The sequence below is a fragment of the Muntiacus reevesi genome, chromosome X (genome assembly GCF_963930625.1).
Source record: "Muntiacus reevesi chromosome X, mMunRee1.1, whole genome shotgun sequence".
Lineage (NCBI taxonomy): Eukaryota > Metazoa > Chordata > Mammalia > Artiodactyla > Cervidae > Muntiacus > Muntiacus reevesi.
This window is the reverse complement of record NC_089271.1, coordinates 17,700,613-17,719,149: the sequence shown is the minus strand read 5'-3', so window position 1 is coordinate 17,719,149 and position 18,537 is coordinate 17,700,613. Positions and strand designations below refer to the sequence as shown.

The window sequence follows — 18,537 nt, the reverse complement described above, 5'->3', positions numbered from 1 at the left end:
ACAGAGGCCCCTGGATCGGGGAGATCCTTAAAGGATAGTTTGTAGGTAGGGGCCAAGCAGTCTTGTCTTTTATCTGGATTGTACTATTGGGGAGAAATGGGAGCAAACAGAAGCTGCCTAAATTGTACGCATCTCTTTTATTGAATGTGAACTTTAAAAAAAAAGAGTGAACTTTCAAAGGAAGGAAAAATTCACCTATAGACTTATCCTAGAGACAACTGCTATTAACATTTCAAACTGTTTCTTGCCCATCTTTTTCGTGTGTATGACTCGGTTTGTTTTCCATCGCTTTTACATAGGTGTGATCATACTGAATGTCGTACAACTTTATGTCTTTTGGGGAAAAGTGTGATTCTTATAAATACATAATGCATTCCCATTTCAGGAAAAAAAAAGGCAAATGTTCATTCATTCCACAAGTATATTTGAGCTCCTGCCATATACCAGGTGCTGGGCTGGTGCTAGAATCACCCATCAGACTCGCCAGGAATAGCCACTGTAAATACATGTTCTTCTAGCCTTAAAAGAAATCCCTCTTCCTAATATATCAGAAGGGCATGTGGGTGCCTGTGAAGTAAGGTGTATGTCAATTTTCACTTGTGCTTTTTAGTTGACATTGTAACATAAGCATTTGTCCCTGTTATCATGAACTGTTTATACATATCATTTTAATGGTTATATCAAAGTCCATCCAATATAGTTTTTCAACTGTTCCCCTATTTATGAAAAATTCCAGTTCTTTTCAGTTTTTCTATATTACAGAAACATCTTGATCCAAAAAACCCATTTGGGTATTTCAGACTATCTCTTTAGTATAGACCCCCAGATGAATGTTTCAAATGCTATGAATTTATATCCCATTCTGAAAAATTACTTCTTTTTGCCCTGCCCTGGTCCCCAAAGGCTTGGAGGTAACTTTTGAAAATGCATATAAAAGAATAAAATAGTTAAAAGGGTGACAATAAAGTGGAAATAAGGGCAAATAAGTAATACAGCCCAAGATCATGTGAGCACAGCAATGCACCTAGAGTGCTCTAGAGCCCCTCGAGAGAGGCTCACGTTGAACTGGAAGCTTCCATGTGTCAAACCAAAGAGGGAAATGGTAGCTACAAGATTCATAGTTCCCAAAATGCACGAATAAGCCACGTGTTCAGAAGCAGCTGAGTTGTTCTGAGATACACGTGGTTCACTGATGTGCAAAGTTCCTCTCCCCACCTGCACCTCCAACACCCCCACCTCTGCCCTGATGGTCTCTGCAGTGTCACCTCCAATCATCTTCCCCTTTGGTCAAAAGAAAAAAAGGCTAGTGGAATTAACTGGACCTTCCTTGCCTGAGTGACGTCTCTCCCCAGACAAAACATGTGTTCTCGTTAAGTTTTAGTCCTTGGTCTGTTCCCAAAGGACAGTTAGCTGGCTGTGAGCACGACTTGAGTGTAGTCCGTGAATTGGGAAGATGACAGCTCCAAATCATTCCAGCTCCATAGCTACCAATTAATAAGATTAAGAACCCTCAAGAATTTTTAAAAATGAAAGTGCTTTCTTACTAAGAGTAAGAAATGCATTTCTAAAGTATTTCATTCAGAAGGTCACATTCAAATTAGCAGATGCAGGAGCCCTGCCAGTAAAGTGTTTGAAAATAAATGTCCTCAATCCTGCCACTCCAGTGGGCTCGGCGTTTGTCCAGACGAGTGTGCTTGTGGGACCTGGGCTTCAGGAGCTGGGGGCGGGGGGTTACCTGTGGCAGCTCGGCCCAGGGCCCCCCAGCCTGGGATTGAGGTGAGGCAGTGTCCTGCTGCTCTCACACAGTCCACAAGTTGTCTTTCCTCTTGGTGGGGACCAAGCCACCTAGCCCAGCCCTGGTCCCCTGGAGTTCTCACATCTGCTCATCTTCTGGCAAGGGTGCTTGAGGTTGAGTCAGTCTGGTTCATCTGGGAGCTGAGGGAAGCTGACCTCTTTCTCCTGGGCCTTCTCTGCTGTCAGAAGGATATGCGTGTCTCACTGAATGCCACCCCCATCACCTCTTCTTAAGTAAGGAACCCAGAAGGCTGCCTCTTACCTCCAGGTTCATGGGTCACCAGCTTCAGCCTTCTTCTGTCCTGATTGCCTCCAGGACCCTGTGGAACTCAGTCCAACACCATCTGACCTTTGCCAACCTTTGTCCTTCACTGCTCTCTGGGGACCTGAGACTTCAGCCCTGAGGCTCCCTGGCTACTCTGGGCCCTCCCAGATGCCTTGGGCCCTTGCTCTGTCACGTCCTTTCTCCCTTTTCCACCAAGGCCCAACTATAAGGCCACCTTCTCTGTGTGCCTATGGCCGTCCCACAGGTATCTGTCCTGACCCGGTTCTTGATTCCCTGAAGACTGAGATGCCCCTCTATCTTACTCAGTCTATGCCATGTGTGCTCGGGGCCCTCTGTCTGTCTCTTTCCCCCATTTAGACCATGAGACACCCCCTAGAGTGGGTACCTCCTGGCTTGGCCCTCTGATTACCAAGTACCTCTCATTACTCAATAGCCATCAGTGTTGTGGGTATTTGACAAATGCTCCTGGAGTGAATCTGTTACTTGTGTAGTTTGGCTACATAGTGACCACGGGGGCTGTGACAAAAGTCTCTTGCTTTAAGAGCAAAGATCTGCCTGTTTCACTTGTCATCACAGATCTTGGATAATCTAGTTCATGGCTCATCTCCCTGAAAAGGTCCCCAGAACTACCCATTTTGGGGGGACTTGGAGGAATCTTTTGCCCGTGCATGAGTGGCCTGTTCCTCTCATCACCTTGGAGGCCTGTCCCCATCCTCCCAACGGGCTGCTCCTAGCCCACATACAGAGGGAAGTCTCTCGTGTCCCGACGGGCCTGGGGGCACCCACCCAACAGCTGTCTCATTTTACGGGCCCCCACCCCAGCACCAGCCTTCAGGCTGCCAGATCTCAACTTGACACCTTGTGCCTGTCAACAGCCTGGCTGATGCCTCAGCTCCAGGCCAGAAACCCTTTTTCTCAAGGTTAAAAGTAGCCGACCTTTGACAAGCAGCACTGGCTAAATTCCTGGCTCCTTAAAAGGGAAGCTCCTGGTTATCGTTCACTGGTGCTTATTTGGCAATGGGGAGGGAGCAGGCGCTACGTCGCACCCTGTGGGCCAGCAGGAGGATTTGTGGCTGAAGGTGCCTTGCTGAACACTCGTTATTAAAATAGCCATCTTTGAAAATGTGTGCAGGAGAGGAGGGCTTTCAGTGTATCGGCTGGTTTGCACCAAGTCCTACGTAGTTGGACAGCTTGTCAGCTCCCACTGGCTCCCTCACAGGAAACAGTGCGACCCACCCCAGGCGCAGCATACCCCTTAAATTGTGCACAAGAAAGCTGACAAAATGATGAAGACACATGCCAATTATTAAAAGACTTGTGTCTTTAATGTAGGGGTGACGGTGCCAAGATCGACTTGGTGGGCAGCTCGATACCTGGCATGCTGGACAAGGACCTCTCAGACCGCAGCAATGACATTGGTGAGTAAGGAGAGCATTCTCCGTTCTCTTTGCAAAACTTGAAAGGAACTGCAGAGTGCAGTTTGCCCCTTCCAGAGGCCTGATGTCAACTAACACAACCATTTAAATGTGAAGCTTACAGCCCTCGGTCAGTTTTGATGTTGCAGTTTTATAAAGAAGGGACATGAGGATGGTTTTCACATTAAAACAGAATACCTGGGATTTTTACTCTTCCCGACCATAGGAGAAATTCCTTGCGAGGTCTAATGAAAAGAAATGATGAATAAACCTTTTGGAGAAGTGGGCATTAGCATTTATATTCATATTTTCCAGCAATTTATGTATTTAGTGTAAAAAGATGAATGGGTGGACATGACGCGTGGCAGAATTCGCTGTTATCACAGCACTAAGTGTTTTGACTTTGAGTTAAAAATGAGCTTTGGTACAGTAATTGCCACTTAGTTTGGAACATGAGTTTTCCCAAGGTCAAGATCCCACCGTGTGACAAATGGGAAGGTAGCTGGAGCCTGTGGGTAAACAAGTCCGAGGGTTTTGGGGGGTTGGGGGCGGGTTGTGCATGGGTGGAGTGTGGTCAAGTGCATGCTGGTTGAGGCCACTGTTTGGGTGATAGCCCTTTGAAGAAGTCTGGGTTCAGGGACTACATTTCTTTCATCTTTACATCTTTATTTGTACCCATCATGGCCAGAAGTATACATTTTGGAATTAGTCTTTTATAAGTGAATTTTTTATTTTGAAATTAAAGTTCACACACAATTGTAAGAAGCAATGAAGAGAGATCCACATACCCTTTGCCCAGTGTCTTCCAGTGGTAACATCTTATGAAACTAGAGTGCACAGTCACAGCAGGATATTGACATTAACACAGCCCACTGGTCTCTTCAGTTGTAGCAGTGCTTGTGTGTGTTTAGTTCTCTGCACTTAGGTCACATGTGTAGGTTTGTATATCCACCACCAGAGTCAAGATGCAGAACATTACTATCACCTCTAGGATCCCTCGTGTGGCCTTTTTATAACTATTAATACTAAGCACACCTCCCGCCCCCCTTCCCTTCCCTAAGCTCTGGCAGCCACTATCAGGGATTGATTTGAGGTGGAAGGTTCTAGCATGATTTGCATCGGCTGCTCAATTTAGAAACAAAACGGCTGACAGCAGGCCTTGTAAGAGGTACTGGGGCGCCTGTCATGAGCAGTCTCATCACCCGGGGTTACTCTTTTTGGGGTGCTGTTTTATTCTGAACTTACTAATCGAGTTGCATCTTTGCAACTGCTGACCTTCAGTCTGGTCCGGTCTTATGATAGCCTGGGAGTACAATATGTTGTTGTGACCATAAACACCACAAGTACTTGCCCTGGTTTCAGAAACTCTTTTACATCCTCTCTTAGCCTTTGAGCAGCCTGGTCAGGAAGTGTGACCAGGAGCTTCTGACAGCTTGGGCTGATGCAACAATAATAGCAACATTGGCCTGCTGCAGCTTTGGACCTGGTTAAAGGGCAGAAAAGAGCAGAGCAGCCATTGGCTGTGAACAAGAAGGAATCATCATAATGAGCATGATTAAGTTCTGGCTTCACTGCTATGGTTCAGCCTTTGGGCCCTGTGCTAAGGCCAGCTGGCCCATTGGCAAAGTGGCAGTGAGGGTCCCGTGGGGCGCCCCCAGGAAAGGAGGCATCACCAACATCCAGGATGCACAGGGCTGTACCCTGCTGTGAAGGACATTGGCCCCTGAGTCTTGTTTCCTTTGGGTCTGGAGATGGCTAAGGTGGCTGTCACAGAAATAAGAATCCTAGGATTTTCAGTTTGATGATCTAGTTTGGAAATACTGGGGCATTGATGGAGGCAGCCTAGCCTATGGAAACTTTTCATACTGTGTATGGATCAGGGAGCCCAGAAAGAGATGCTGAGGTTTGGTTCACTCTCATTTTGCCAAGAAGATATTAATCCCAGAAGACTAATTCCTCAAGCTAATAATTTAATGTATATATTATTTGCATTACCAGAAATAATGATTGGCAGCCTTGTCAACAACCACTAAATACTTGAATACCTACTCTTCAAGTGCAAGGTTCAATAGATGCCAGGGCCCTTGTACACAGGCCCCACTTTCCAGGGACTTTGGGTCTGTTGTGGCCCCCTAGACAGCAAATGGGAAGTGTCACACTGACTATGCTAACTGAGTGGTAGAAAGTAATACTGATCAGAGTTGGGGCTGCTCCGTGGTGTCCAGGATGTCAGGGTAGGCTCTACAAAGTGGGTCAGACTGACCTGGATCTGGAAGTTAGATTTGCTTCGGTCAAGGCAGAGGCAGGCAGGAAAGTCACATGGGGAGTGCTGATCCTGGGCGTCGGTCAGCCTGGCAAAAAGCAAGGTGCTGACCCAGAAATGGAAGTCAGGGCTACTCTGAATTTGGGAGGGATGGATTTGTTATTTTTCTATAGGCAGTGGGAGCCATGGATGGTTGACACTGAAGTGACATGATCAAGTCTAAAAATTCAGATAGTAACTTACGGAGCTTTGTGGAACCCATCAAATGAAGGGTAGGTGGGTGTCTGGGAGTCAGGTTTGTTGATAGTTTACCTGAGAGGTAGTGAGAGAGAGCCAGAGGTGAACTACTCACAGGAGGATTGGAAAGAAGGGGGATAGCTGTGGAGCAGCAGTGAGAGAGAATGATCACTGATCCTCGGGAGCAGATCGATTTGGGAGTGGGGAGGAGGAGGGACTTATTTGTTAGCTCTGAGGTTTTTTAGGGTTGGGAGACTGACTGAGGCTGGGGAGTGACTTGGATTGAAACAGACATATCCAGAGGAGAAACTGGTGTGAGGTAAACATGATGAATTTAGGCATGTTGACATTGAGATGTGGTCAGACATCCCGCATCAGTGCTCCATGTGGACTGAAGGTGGAGGCTGAGGCCAGAGAAGTGGGCAGGGATTTCAGTGGAGATTAGAACCTTCCAGGAGACGAGAAGGCAAGGCTTGGCACCTGAGGGCCTGGGTTTGAGTGCTGTTGACTGTGCTGCTTCCTGGCTTGGTGACCTTCTGTAATTTACACCAACTCTCTGAGATTCAACTTGCTTTCTCTGTAAAGACTACTACTGTCTCTCTGCTTCTCCACCTTGTCTTCCAGAATTATGTAAAATCACTTGATGAGCTGTCGAAAGGCAGAGATGCTTATTTTTCATGTTGTTTGCTTAAAAGTGATAGTCAGGAAAATAAGTAAAATCCTTACCATGTGAAAAGACAAAGAAGGACCTAGAACTGAGGACTAAACCTGGTGCAAAGCCCACACCTAAGGGAAAAGTGGGCTCTTATAGCATCACCAGGGCCAATGAAGGAGAGGATTTTAAGCAGTGTCTTAGGTCCAAATCCAGAAACATTCTTTGCAGGTGGGTCTGTCAAGATTAGGACATTGCCAAGGGGCTGGCTCTCTTCCAGGCTGCTTTTGTATATCTGCTTTTGTAGCATCAGTTCATTACTTTGAATCAAGAAGGAAATTATCTGTACCAGAATGTTTTGTTAGTGATTCAGACAATTGAAGCTGTCCAAATGTGGGCCACAGTGAAATCACAGAATACAGCCTTAAAACCCATTAGAAATCATCGTTGGTAGCTATAAATAAATCTGTGTTTCCTCTTAATAAAGCTATAATTTTAAATTATTATAATATTAAATTAGAGAACGTGGCTTTTTCACATCTCGTGTGGGCAGCTACCAGCATCTGTCTGCCCAAGATAATTGAGAATGAAATCAGTTGGTCCAAAGCTGACTTGTTGATGTCATTTTGAGATATTGTTTGTATCAAACTGTGTGGCCATATTTCAAGTAACATAATAGGAATACATGGATGAGCTCCAAACAGGCCTGCGCATGAATAGAAAGGAGAATTAATTGTCCAGTTTTCTGTTGCTGATGGAAAAATCTCTGTTTTGATTGAATGGGAGATTATAGGCCGTGAAGTCAAGTGCCATAACATTTACTTTTATTATGCAGTATATTGTAGTTCCCATGGCATGGTGGGATTTCTTGTTACACTTCAATGCTATGGAGATTTTCTGTTCCTCTCCCACTAAAGCACATAGCAACAGGCCTCCAGGTGTGAAGCAGCCTGGGAATTAAGCCATCTAGTTGCAATTAATTGACTTCAAAAAAAAGCCTCTCTCAAAAAAAAAAAAAAAGCCTCTCTCATTCCTCCTCAGTTGCTTGACTTCTTTGTTTTGACTCTTGTTTTCCATTCTATTCAAATCTCATCACACTTTTCCCACTTTGGTCTCTTTACATGGACGCCATCCCCTGTTACCTTGAGGAAGCTGATTTCCCCTGTATTTTTTTCAGTGAACCCACAGTTTTCTTAAATTGGGGCCCACTCGGGCATTGACACAAATACAGGTATGGAATAGAATCATCACAAAGTGTTTGGAAAGCCTAGGAGTGCTTTCTTGGAATCTTTCATAGTAGAACATGCCTTTATAATCTTTTTGATTCTTTTTTGAGGTACAATTTGTGATAGTTTCTTCCAGGTAAAATAGCTATGTGTATAATGTCCTAGTATTAGAATCATTCCTCCAGGCCAACGAAGAGTGTATGCTCGCTCTCTTCATCTCCCTCTGCTGTCATCCTGAGGTTACAGTGGTGAACTCATAGCCATGGGAGTGAGCAAAGGAGAGGAGAAAAGGAGTTAATAGTCACTGGATACCTACTAGACACTTGGTGTAATTTATATATTTTTCATCATCATCAACCCTGTGAGGGAGGTATAATGTCTTATTTTACAAGGAAGGGGCAGGGACTAAAGAAAGTCAAGTGACTTGGGAAAGGTTAATTGGCTGGTAAATAGCAGATTTGGATTTGAACCTAGTTCCCTCTGACCCATAGAGCCCAAATTTTCCTGTGTATGCAGTTGGTCTGTATCAGCAGTTACCAATTCTTCTCCCCAGGGGACATTTGGCAATGTCTGGAGACATTTTTGCTTATTACAATATGGTGGGAGTGGACATGCTACTGGCATCTAGTGAGTGGAGACCAGGGATGCTGTTAAACATTCCACAGTGCACAGGGCAACCCCCACAGCAAAGACCAATCTGGTGCCAGCGTCAATAGCACCACAGTTGAGAAAGCCAGGTGGTGAGTTGGGAACAAGGACAGTCCTCGCCAAGGACAGTGTCCCCTCAGTTGAGTGCAGTCTTGTGGTCCTGGAATGGCTCATCTGGTTTCCTGAGATTCTTTATAAAACGTAGTATGAAAATGGTTTCAGAGTTTTTGGCAGCTGGTGAGTTTAGATGCCAAAAATTAAATATATTTAAGTTATTCACCTAAACATGGACCAAGGAAGTTGCCACGACCTTTGAGAAGACACTCATCCTCTTTCTCCTTGCCCTATAAAAAAATAATTTGCATTTGATTTTCATACACAAACAGTGTTATATTTGAGACTAGTTACTCTCCAAAGACTTAATACCCAGTGTTTAAATGGACATTAAATAAAAGGACAACACACATGAAATTTAATCAATGCTAAGTTAGAAATTTGTGTGGTAAAGCTGAAGACTGTATATAGTTTAAAGCAGTTTAATAGTGACCAGTGACACAAAGTTTTTGTCAATGTGACCCCAAGTCTCTGTAAACAAGTAATGAAAATTTTAACTTACTTGACATTTCTGCCTTTTACCATAAGAAACCATTTCTTTGGGTTTCTTGGACAGATCTTAGGGGAAGAGCTAGATCCCCAAGCTTTGGGCTGTTGATTTTTCTGTTCTTTTTTTTTTTTTTTTTTTTTTTTTACCTTCATATTTTTAATTTCCTCTTTTGGAGATACCAGTCCAGTTCAGGTCATTAAGCAGTTTCTCGGGTTTAATAGGACAACATATACTGTGTCCTGCCTGCCTTAGAGAACCCTGTAAGTGACATTTGGAGTGTTCCAGAAGATCTCCTGGCTGAACTTGTGTGTGAGTAAGCCACATCTCTAAGCTTATTCGAGAGCCCAGCTCACTCTGACAGGCAGTGTCCCTTTACCAGTGACCTTCAGACATGACCTTTGGGATCAGGACAGTGGCCAGCATGACCCGTGCAGAGGAAAGGAAGATGTGATACCTGCTGTGTCACTGTCAGCTCTGCACATGAGGCTGTGGGGTGTGCACGTGTGGTGCTCTGCTCCTATCCGAGGACACCAGTGAGGATTAAACTTCAAGTTGTATCAGGATAATTTGAGAAGCAATATGCTTTTCTCAAGTGTGATGACAGAAGCAAAAGAAATTGTACTTAAGATCGAACACTTTATACCAAGGAAGGGAAACAGGTTGAACTTCTAATTGGTGGGTCTTGAACCGACCCCTCTGACCAGTTTTGGTTTCCACCACGTGCTTCTGGACTTAGCCTTGGCTCATAAAAGATTGTCTGCCTGGGTACCCCTGCATTACCTCTTCCCCTGGTTCCCAACCTCTCATCTAAGATTCTTAGGGCTCACAGCCAATCTTAGAGAAGACAGGCTGATGGCAGGCCTTGTCCTTCTCGGCACTTCTACAACTCTGATCCCAGATGTCAACAGAGGGTTCCACTGCCAGATCTTCACTGTTAGAAACATCAGTCCAGACCAAAACTGAGGGGCTCACCTCCGCCAGCTTGGCCCCCTCACAGGGCAACCCTGGCCTTTGGCAGTCTGTCACATTGTTAGGTTTGTGCTTTGATGGGTGCCACAGACTACTTTGACCTCGTTCCATCCAATAAGCATGAAAGCAGTAAACATTCACAGTGCTAGTAGGAAAAGCTTCGTGAATACTCGAGACACAGGTGGAGGTTAAACAAAGCCAAGTGGAGGTGACGATGATAAACATTGCATAACCTCCAAGGAGCAAGGTATTGGGAGTGTGAATTATTCTAAATCAGAGAGCGAACAGTGCCCTCCTGCCCGAGCCACCCACAGCCATCAGCCTGCCCCAAGGAAGAGTGAGTGACTGGTGATATGAGAGAGGGGCACATTGTCGGTGTGCAGCAAGCATCCTTCGGGTGGGTCTTGGTTGGGAGAGGGTCACAGTGCCTGCTGGCTGTGTGGACTTGTAGCCAGCCCCAGAAGTCCACCCGTGTGCTTGCATTATGCCCTCCCCTCCCTCTCTGGACAGGACCCTGGCATTCTTCGTTCAGCCCAGTTGCTTCACCGCCTCTGCTTTCACTACATGCTGGGATCATTTTCAGCTTTAAGAATATAAATGCAAAGGGATACCCAGTAGGTTCAAAGTAGTCTGTATCACAGCAAAGAGACGTATATAGTAACCTTTGTTACATACATAGTGTGCCCACTGAGGCCTCTGAGCTGCAAACAGGTAAGAAGTGAGCAAGTGACGGTCAGCGCTCAGATTGCACATGACATTTATTTGGCCTGTGATGGCCCTTCCGCCCACTGGCTGTGGATTGGCAGAGCCCTGTCTGGCTTCCATTTGACTTGTAAATATCCAGAGGGATACACAACTTGCCAGAAAACCATGCTCAAGTACCCCTTTGTCATACTAAAAGCATTCTGGACAAACCACCCTTTATGAAGGAGGAAAGCTGAGTTATCAAACTCATTCTAGTCATGGACCCTTGGGAAGGTGTGGGCTGGGAACCTCGGGCCACTCTGCCTCCCACTGCCTTTGGTTCATTCAGTGACAAAAGTGATGAGCTCTTGTGGAGTAAGCTTGGGGGGCCCATTCGAAGGGAATTGGATCTGGTGGTGACAAGCTAAGGGTGAGGTGTCAGTGAACAGCGAGCCCTGGTTTCAAGTCAGAAGATCTTTATTTAGCTTCCCAATGACCTGTCGTGGCACTCTCCACCTCTCCAGGCCTGAGTCCTGTCTTCTCGAGGTGGTTTACAATCTTTGGAATTTCACAGACTCATTTACCCCAATTCCCCCCTCAAAAGCCTTTTAATTTGAAGGACTGCAAATTTTTATTTGACTAATGAAGCACATTTTAAAAAACAAATGCCATCGTCTGGTAGGAGATAATCTCTAATTAAAAAATTTAACATTCTTGGCTTACTGGGAGACTCACCACGTTGGCCTTTTTCTTGGCACTTGATGTGTGCTTTGGAGATAACTTTGTTGTTATGAATGCATACCAGTTCTTGGGAGTGACCTTGGAAAACTACTGGTCTAGCTCAGGTCTGCAGAGATGAGGTGTAGGAGGAGGAATCAGGTGGGGGCAAATTAAAGGCCCCAGACAGAGGCAGCTATTGAAGCTAGGGTAAAAACTCAGCACCCAGAAATGAACTATTAGCTTAATTTTTTATAGAGATATAATTGCCTGTTTAAAAAAAGAATCATTCATGGAATGTCAGAATCATAAGGGCATTTAAAATACTTAGTACCTCTGTCCTCTGCCTTTGCCCACAACTGGAGTATGGGGGCCTGCCAATCCTTCTAGTAGTTCTGCCTAGCAGAGTAGAACAAGTGCTTCGGCCAGGAGGAACTTCCTCCTCGAGTTTTGCTCTCAGCATCATTTGGCACTTGATGTGTGCTTTGGAGTACATATTCTGGACATTGAGATCATACTCTTTCACATGTGCATTAGAATTTGCATTTTGACTGCCCTCCACTTCTCTTTCTCTAACCACTGTTGAAGAAGAAATGCCCTGTTCAAAGAACACGCACCCTCTGCCTACCTGCGGCTCATCCCACTGAAGTGAGCTATCAGCAGGGTGTCATGCCTCTTAGGAGCTTGTTTTTTTTTTTTTTTTTTCCTTAAACCAGGGGCTTAGAGGAAGTGATTTAAGGGGCCCAGTTCAGCCCTGTAGTCTTATTTTTCTGACTCAATCTGTTTATTTTAGCTGAGTTTTCTGGACGTTGAGAAAACTGCTCTGCTGGTAACCACTGAATCCTCTAAGATTAAATAGCTTGTTCTTTCACTTGTCTCTTTGCCTCACTTCCTCTAGTTCTGTTTGTTAGTTCCTTTAACCCGGAATTAATAATTTGCTCCTTTCTGAGTTCTCATCCAGGGTTTTCTTTGGCCTAAAGATTTTTGCTTATAAGAGATTCGCTGGCCATCTGGAAATTTAAATCATTAAGAATTAAGGGCATAACAGTTTAGGCAGAACTTTTTATGAAGTTTAAAAATTCATTCACCTTTAAAATACTCATTATGATTTTTTCACTCAAATTCTTACAGAAAAATGTAAAAGGTAGGATGTTTGTCATCCAAAATAAGTTTAAATTGCCAGAGCAAACCCTTATATGGAGGCAAGATAATCCCACAGAACCACTGAGGAGAGTGGTTGTGTGTTACATAGACCGTGGGTTTTCAGATAAGTGCACTTGGACTTGAATTCCTAGCTCCGCAATCTGGGTTGAGAGACTCTGAGCTTCATTTTCCTCTTCTATATGACAGGGTTAGTTACTAATGCCCACCTGGCTCAGAGGATTGTTGTAGAATTTAGAGCTAATGATGTGGCGCGGCTGAAACAAAACAGGTTCTTTCAGAGTGGTAGTTGGTATAGCTGTGATTCAGTAAGAGAAAACTGCGTATCACCCTTCATTCTTACCATGACTCCTGTTATCAGAAATTAGGAAAGTTCTTGAACACATAATATAAATCAGCTGAAATTTTGATAACTGTATCGGATATCTTTTCATATGTGATTTGCTCAGTTGTCTTTTTATATTATACAGCTTCTTCCCACCCCACAATTACAAAGGGGAAAAGGTGCTCACTTAAAAAAAAAATGAAAGAACACAGGAAGTTAGGGAAATTCTCTTAGAATCTCAGCCTCTTCTTGAGATAATCGCTGTTAACTTGTACACACTTTTAGAAGTCTTTCTGTAATCGGATGGATGTTTTTAAGATGTTATCATGTTGCAAATACAGTTTTAGTCCTTACTTGTTCTTTTGTACTAAATAATGTGTGTTTGACATCTTTCCACATAAGTCACATAGATCAACCTTAAATTTTTAAAGGCTACATGATGTTCCATTGTGTGATTCTACTGTAACCTGTTCATTAGGGGCAGTGTTGCAAAGATCACCTTAGGACAATGATCTGCAAATAGGATGACATGAACCTTGGGGGACCATAGAGGCCTCCCAGGCCACAGATAGCACCTTGTCTTCTTATGTCCTCTTTTCTTCAGACTCATCTCCTGAGAGTCCTGATGTCATGCTGCTTTTCCTTTCTCACTCCCCTTTCTCATTTGCCCTCTCTCACCTCACGTGGCATAGCCAATCTCTTGCCCACTCCAGGGGTACAAAAACCTCTGGTGGAAACTCAGAGATAATTCTGAGATTGGTGTTAGACTTGAGAAATTAAAAGACTCTATTGACTGGACCAAAAAAATCCATTTACAAGCCAGTTGGTTTCTAATCCTCTTGCCTCCATCCAAATTGAAGGAGGTACCCACTGAGTTGTTCATTGATAGATAGTTAAAAATAGTTCTTGATGTTATCCCACTGTCTGATTTTTGGTATGTAACTTGGAAGGACTTCAAAGAATTAAGTGACATTGTGATAACAAAATTCTTTCCATTCCTGTCTACTTATTTTTGTGTTAACAGAGTTTCTTGGCACTTATATCTATAAAGTGGAAAATAGGAATAGAATCAATATCAAGCCAAATACAAATACACATGAGCTGATTGAGGGAGATGCCAAATAAAATTCTACTTGTTATGCTATTAAATTCCTTATCAAAATGTGTATACATATGTTTTGGTCATTTTCATAGTAATAGTGATAGGTCAATCCAGAAAAAAAGTCATTTTTATACCTAGAGCCTTATGATTTCAGGAAATGAAAAAGTTATTTTCAGTTTATATACATGTTCATATGGCAGGAAGAGATGAAAAATTAACAATGGATAAAGTTAACAAAAGCATAAAGCATACTACATTAGAATAAAATTCAGCAGTGAAAAGTGGAAGTATGATGGATATAGGAATTCAAAAAGGGAAAGGAATGATGTAGAATTTCCAACCATTAAAGAAAAACTTATTCATGATTTTTTAATGGATGATGGTGGTTGTTAAATTAGTATGGTATCAGATTTACATTGAATATATTCAAGAGAGCAATAGTTATATTTTAAGATATCAATGTTTATAATATAGAAATTATAATATAATTTCTATATTATAATAGAAATTATGTGACTAAAATTTGTGTAAAATTTAGATGTCAGCTTAACCTATGTGAGGGAGTACATAGATTTTTAAAATTATTTTAGGAGGTACACTGGTAAACAGTCTAAATGCCTCTAACCTCATGAATATATCATTCTATATGTACAGAAACATTGCTATGGATTAATTTCTAGAAGCAGAATATCTGAGGGTGTACACATTTACATTTTGTGACAGATATTGTCAAACAGAAAGGTTGTGCCAGGTTACATTCTGGCAAATAATAGCATTACTACAATTTCTAATAGATACATTATTTACTAAATCATTTTCAATAGCAAACTTGGGCCTGTAGCGAGCAATTTTTAACAGAATGCAAAAGTGAAGTGTTACATCCCCCCTCCCCCAATGTTGCTGGCTATGGATGCATGTGAAGCTCTTTACTTCTCTGTGCTAGACTTCAGGAAGATGTACCCTACCCCCTTCCCAGATCCCTTCTGCTGATCTCAATTAGGTCACCAGACTGTCATTGCTAATTTCATCTTATACCTGTCTCTTCTATTAGCTAGCAGAATTTGTAATTATGTCTGTAAAATCCTGTCTCTCTCCAGAGGCTCTGAGCTCCATGGGGTGGGGCCCACGGCTGTTTTGTTCATCCCTGCATGCCCCCCCCCACCCCACCCCTATGCCTAGCCCAGAGCCTGGTTCACGGGTCTCACTTAGGAACTATGTACTGAATGAAGGAACTGAACACACATGAGAAGAAATAGCATGAGGTAGGATCACGTTAGAGATCTTCATTGTTGCTAGCCCCATGTGGCTATTTAAATTTAATTTAAATCATCGCACTTAGCTGTGTTCTGTGTGCTCAGTTAGCCACACGGGGCTAGTGGTACCATATTGGATAGTGCAGATATAGCCAGTTTCCGTCATCACAGCAAGTTTTAATGGGTAGTACTGATATAAAGTGATTGTCCTTTTATTCTCAGAATTTTCCCTGTGTGTGGCACACAGTAGTTAACAAAATATTTAAGTGAATGAGTAAATAAACTTTATCTCCCTCTTTTATTCTTGAGCTACAAGTTTCCATATAAAAGTTACTCTGCACTGAATAGACCAACATTCCCCCTTAACTTGCCTCACACCTTATATTTCTTGCCAGAGATTTCTTTAAAGAAGCCAGCCCCCTTTTCATTCCTTTTAAGAGCACATTTCAATAAAATAGAGCAAAGGCAGCTGCTTTTCAGAGCACAGAGTTATTTCTACACACACACAAATTACATTTCCTGGCATCTTGGTCTTGATGTAGGAACAATTCTCAGAATTCACTATCAGTTGGACGAGAAGGAAGGTCCAATAGGAACACTGCTATCTGTCCAGTGCTCTGTAATGGAAAGAATGTCACCAGCATGAATCTAAGAGTGCACCCTGCCACTTTCTGACTGTGACCTTGATCATGTTGTCTAACCTGTGACCTCCCTGTCTCTTTTATGGAATAGAGTAGCCTGCTTGGCATGGGTTTTTGGGAGGTCTGAATAAGCACACTATGATGAAGGGTGGAGTAGTAGGGTGGCTGACCAGTAGCTCACGCTTGTTTACTCCTAACCACCTGTATCTTGAACACTTCACTCTGGTTGATAAATGAAAACAAAACAGTGAATCTGCTATATCCATACACATTGTGTAGGGCTTATTTTCCCACAGAATGTAATCATTGCTTAAATGAGAATTTTTCAGTTGGTGACTCAGCTGATGCAGGTGTTCAGTGACCCCTCATAACAGGCCTATCTTTGCAGTCTGCACAGATTTTTCACATGAGTCAAATGATTTCTACACAGGGTGAGATTTCCTCCTGACCAGCCTACCTTGAGATGCTTCTTCCTTGTAGAGAATATACCTGCGGCCCTGTGGGTTTAGAGTTTTCTCATCTTAAATCTTAAAAAAAGAAAAATCTTGTTTGTGGCTTGGTTTTCTTTGTTTAAAAGATTTAGCCTTGCTCTTATATCTCTGCCTCCAGATCCCACAGCTCCGTCATTGGCGTCTGAAAACAAAATTCTACCTGCATGATCTGAAAGGGTTTTCACATAATCTCTCATTTATTAAAGAATAACCGTGCAGAGCTGATAGCTCAGATAACTGTCTCCTTTTTATTTTTCCTGGTGGGAAAACCAAAGCCCAGAAAGGGTGTTTGTTCATTTATTCAACAATCATTTATTGAACACTCACCGCAAACCAGGTTTAGTTCTAGGCCTGGGAAAAACAGAGATAGAAGCCATGGCTTCTTCCTTGGCTGGTGAGGGAGATAGATAGGCCAACAGAGACTGTTAGTTCAGGGTGCTGAACACTGACATTGGAGTGATGAGTCTCTAGGGAGCACTCAGGTCAGTTTAGAGTTCTGTCTGGATTCTTGGAAGAGGTCTTAGTTGCCAAGCCTTGATGGCCCCAGGGGAAGGGGGGAGAGGATGGGGGGGGGGAGAGGAGGAAGTCTCCTGAGGGACAGAGGTGCATCAGCCACATGAAGGCACCAGGATTTCATTGGCACACAGGAAGGACTTGAAGCTGCAAAGGGACATACTCAGATCTTCACTTTACACATCTCTTTCTGGCAGCAGCTTGTGGGGTGGTGCAGGACTTGGAGTGAGAAATCCATTTTCCTGGTTCCATGCAAGAAGTTCCTGCAGCCTTAATGGTCCTTGACAGGACATGCAGGGATGGTGTGGTTTCCAGAGACATTGGGAGGGAGCAATGCTGCCAAGCTTCAGATGTAGGAAACTTCCATTCCAGGACTCATTCTCGAGTCCAGAGCAGCAAGCTGCAGTAAATAAACAGTGCCACGTCGGAGCTCACAAATATTTCCTTTGGTGACACTGGTCTGCCTCAGGCTGTTGACTCTCCTCCATGTTTTCAGTGGGTGTGTTTCAGGTCACCTGTGGTCACTGGTACCATCTCTCCCATTGATGGAAAATGGGCCCACATTTTCTAATTGAACTAAATAGGGTGTGACTGAAATTTATGGAAAATGGGCAACTCCTTGTGCCATGAAGAGTCCAAAGGCATTTCCAAGCCGACTCCATGTCCAGCATGAATTATCCTAGTATGTCTGCTGAGGCTTCGTCTTCCAAGTATCAGAAAAGCTCAGGGCCTCTCATCCTATGAAACTAACTTAAAAAAAAAATACCCCACTTTTGCCAGTTCCAGAGTTTTGGATTGGCTTATGGGCATTAAAACCATTTTTTTTATTAAGAGGAAAAATTCCTAGCCAGGCTGAGAAAGCTCATATCAGGTTTCAGCCTGATTCATTTCAAAACCACCATGAAAATTGGGACATTTTCTTCACACCACAATGGGTTAGTCATGGAAATTCTGCCTTAATCTCAGCTCCCCCAGCTACAGTCATGAGAGTATGCTCTGTGCCACTGAAAATTTATGTTACATTGCTGAAGAGCTGCCCCCTTCACTGCCCGAAAGCAGAAGTGAGTTGAAGTTCAAGGTCTGAGGTTCCCTTTTCAACAAGTGACCTCATCTTTGGTGCATCTTCTTCTTTCTGGCACTTTGGTTTTGTTTGTTATTTCCCCAAAGTTGCTTTTACGAGCCCCAACTGTAGAAAGTTCCACGTAGCTGAGTCTGTGTGAGGAGGTTAAGAGTGTGGCTCCCCTGCAGTCCTCGGCCCTGCTTATATTGTGGAGTGACAGAGACAAGGTGCTTTTCTGGGCCATCTGTTGTGGGGATGCTGACTGAGGCTGCTCGCTGAGTGGCCAGGCTTCAGCTTGTGCAGGGCCTTTTTAGTGCAGACCTCAGGCAGTGAAACAGCATGGACGGGCTGGCTGGGCTGTTTCTGCAGCGCTGGCACCAAAGGCTGCCCACCACTCCCCCCACCACCAAGCTGCTGCCTCGCAGCCCACCAGCAGCCCTCGCTCTATAAGCTGCATGCCTGTAATCAGAGTTCTTTCTTGAGAGAGTCAGTTCAT

At 43.7% G+C, this 18,537-nt stretch overlaps 1 protein-coding gene across 3 annotated transcripts in view; it reads left to right on the top strand.

Annotated features, from left to right (window-relative positions):
- Positions 1-18,537, top strand: part of SH3KBP1 (SH3 domain containing kinase binding protein 1) — a 338,270-nt gene that overhangs the window by 302,319 nt on the left and 17,414 nt on the right. For all 3 annotated transcript variants that reach the window (XM_065915717.1, XM_065915718.1, XM_065915719.1), the window contains one exon: positions 3,413-3,498. In XM_065915717.1, the coding sequence (XP_065771789.1) occupies positions 3,413-3,498 (86 nt within the window). The remainder of the gene's footprint in view (positions 1-3,412; positions 3,499-18,537) is intronic.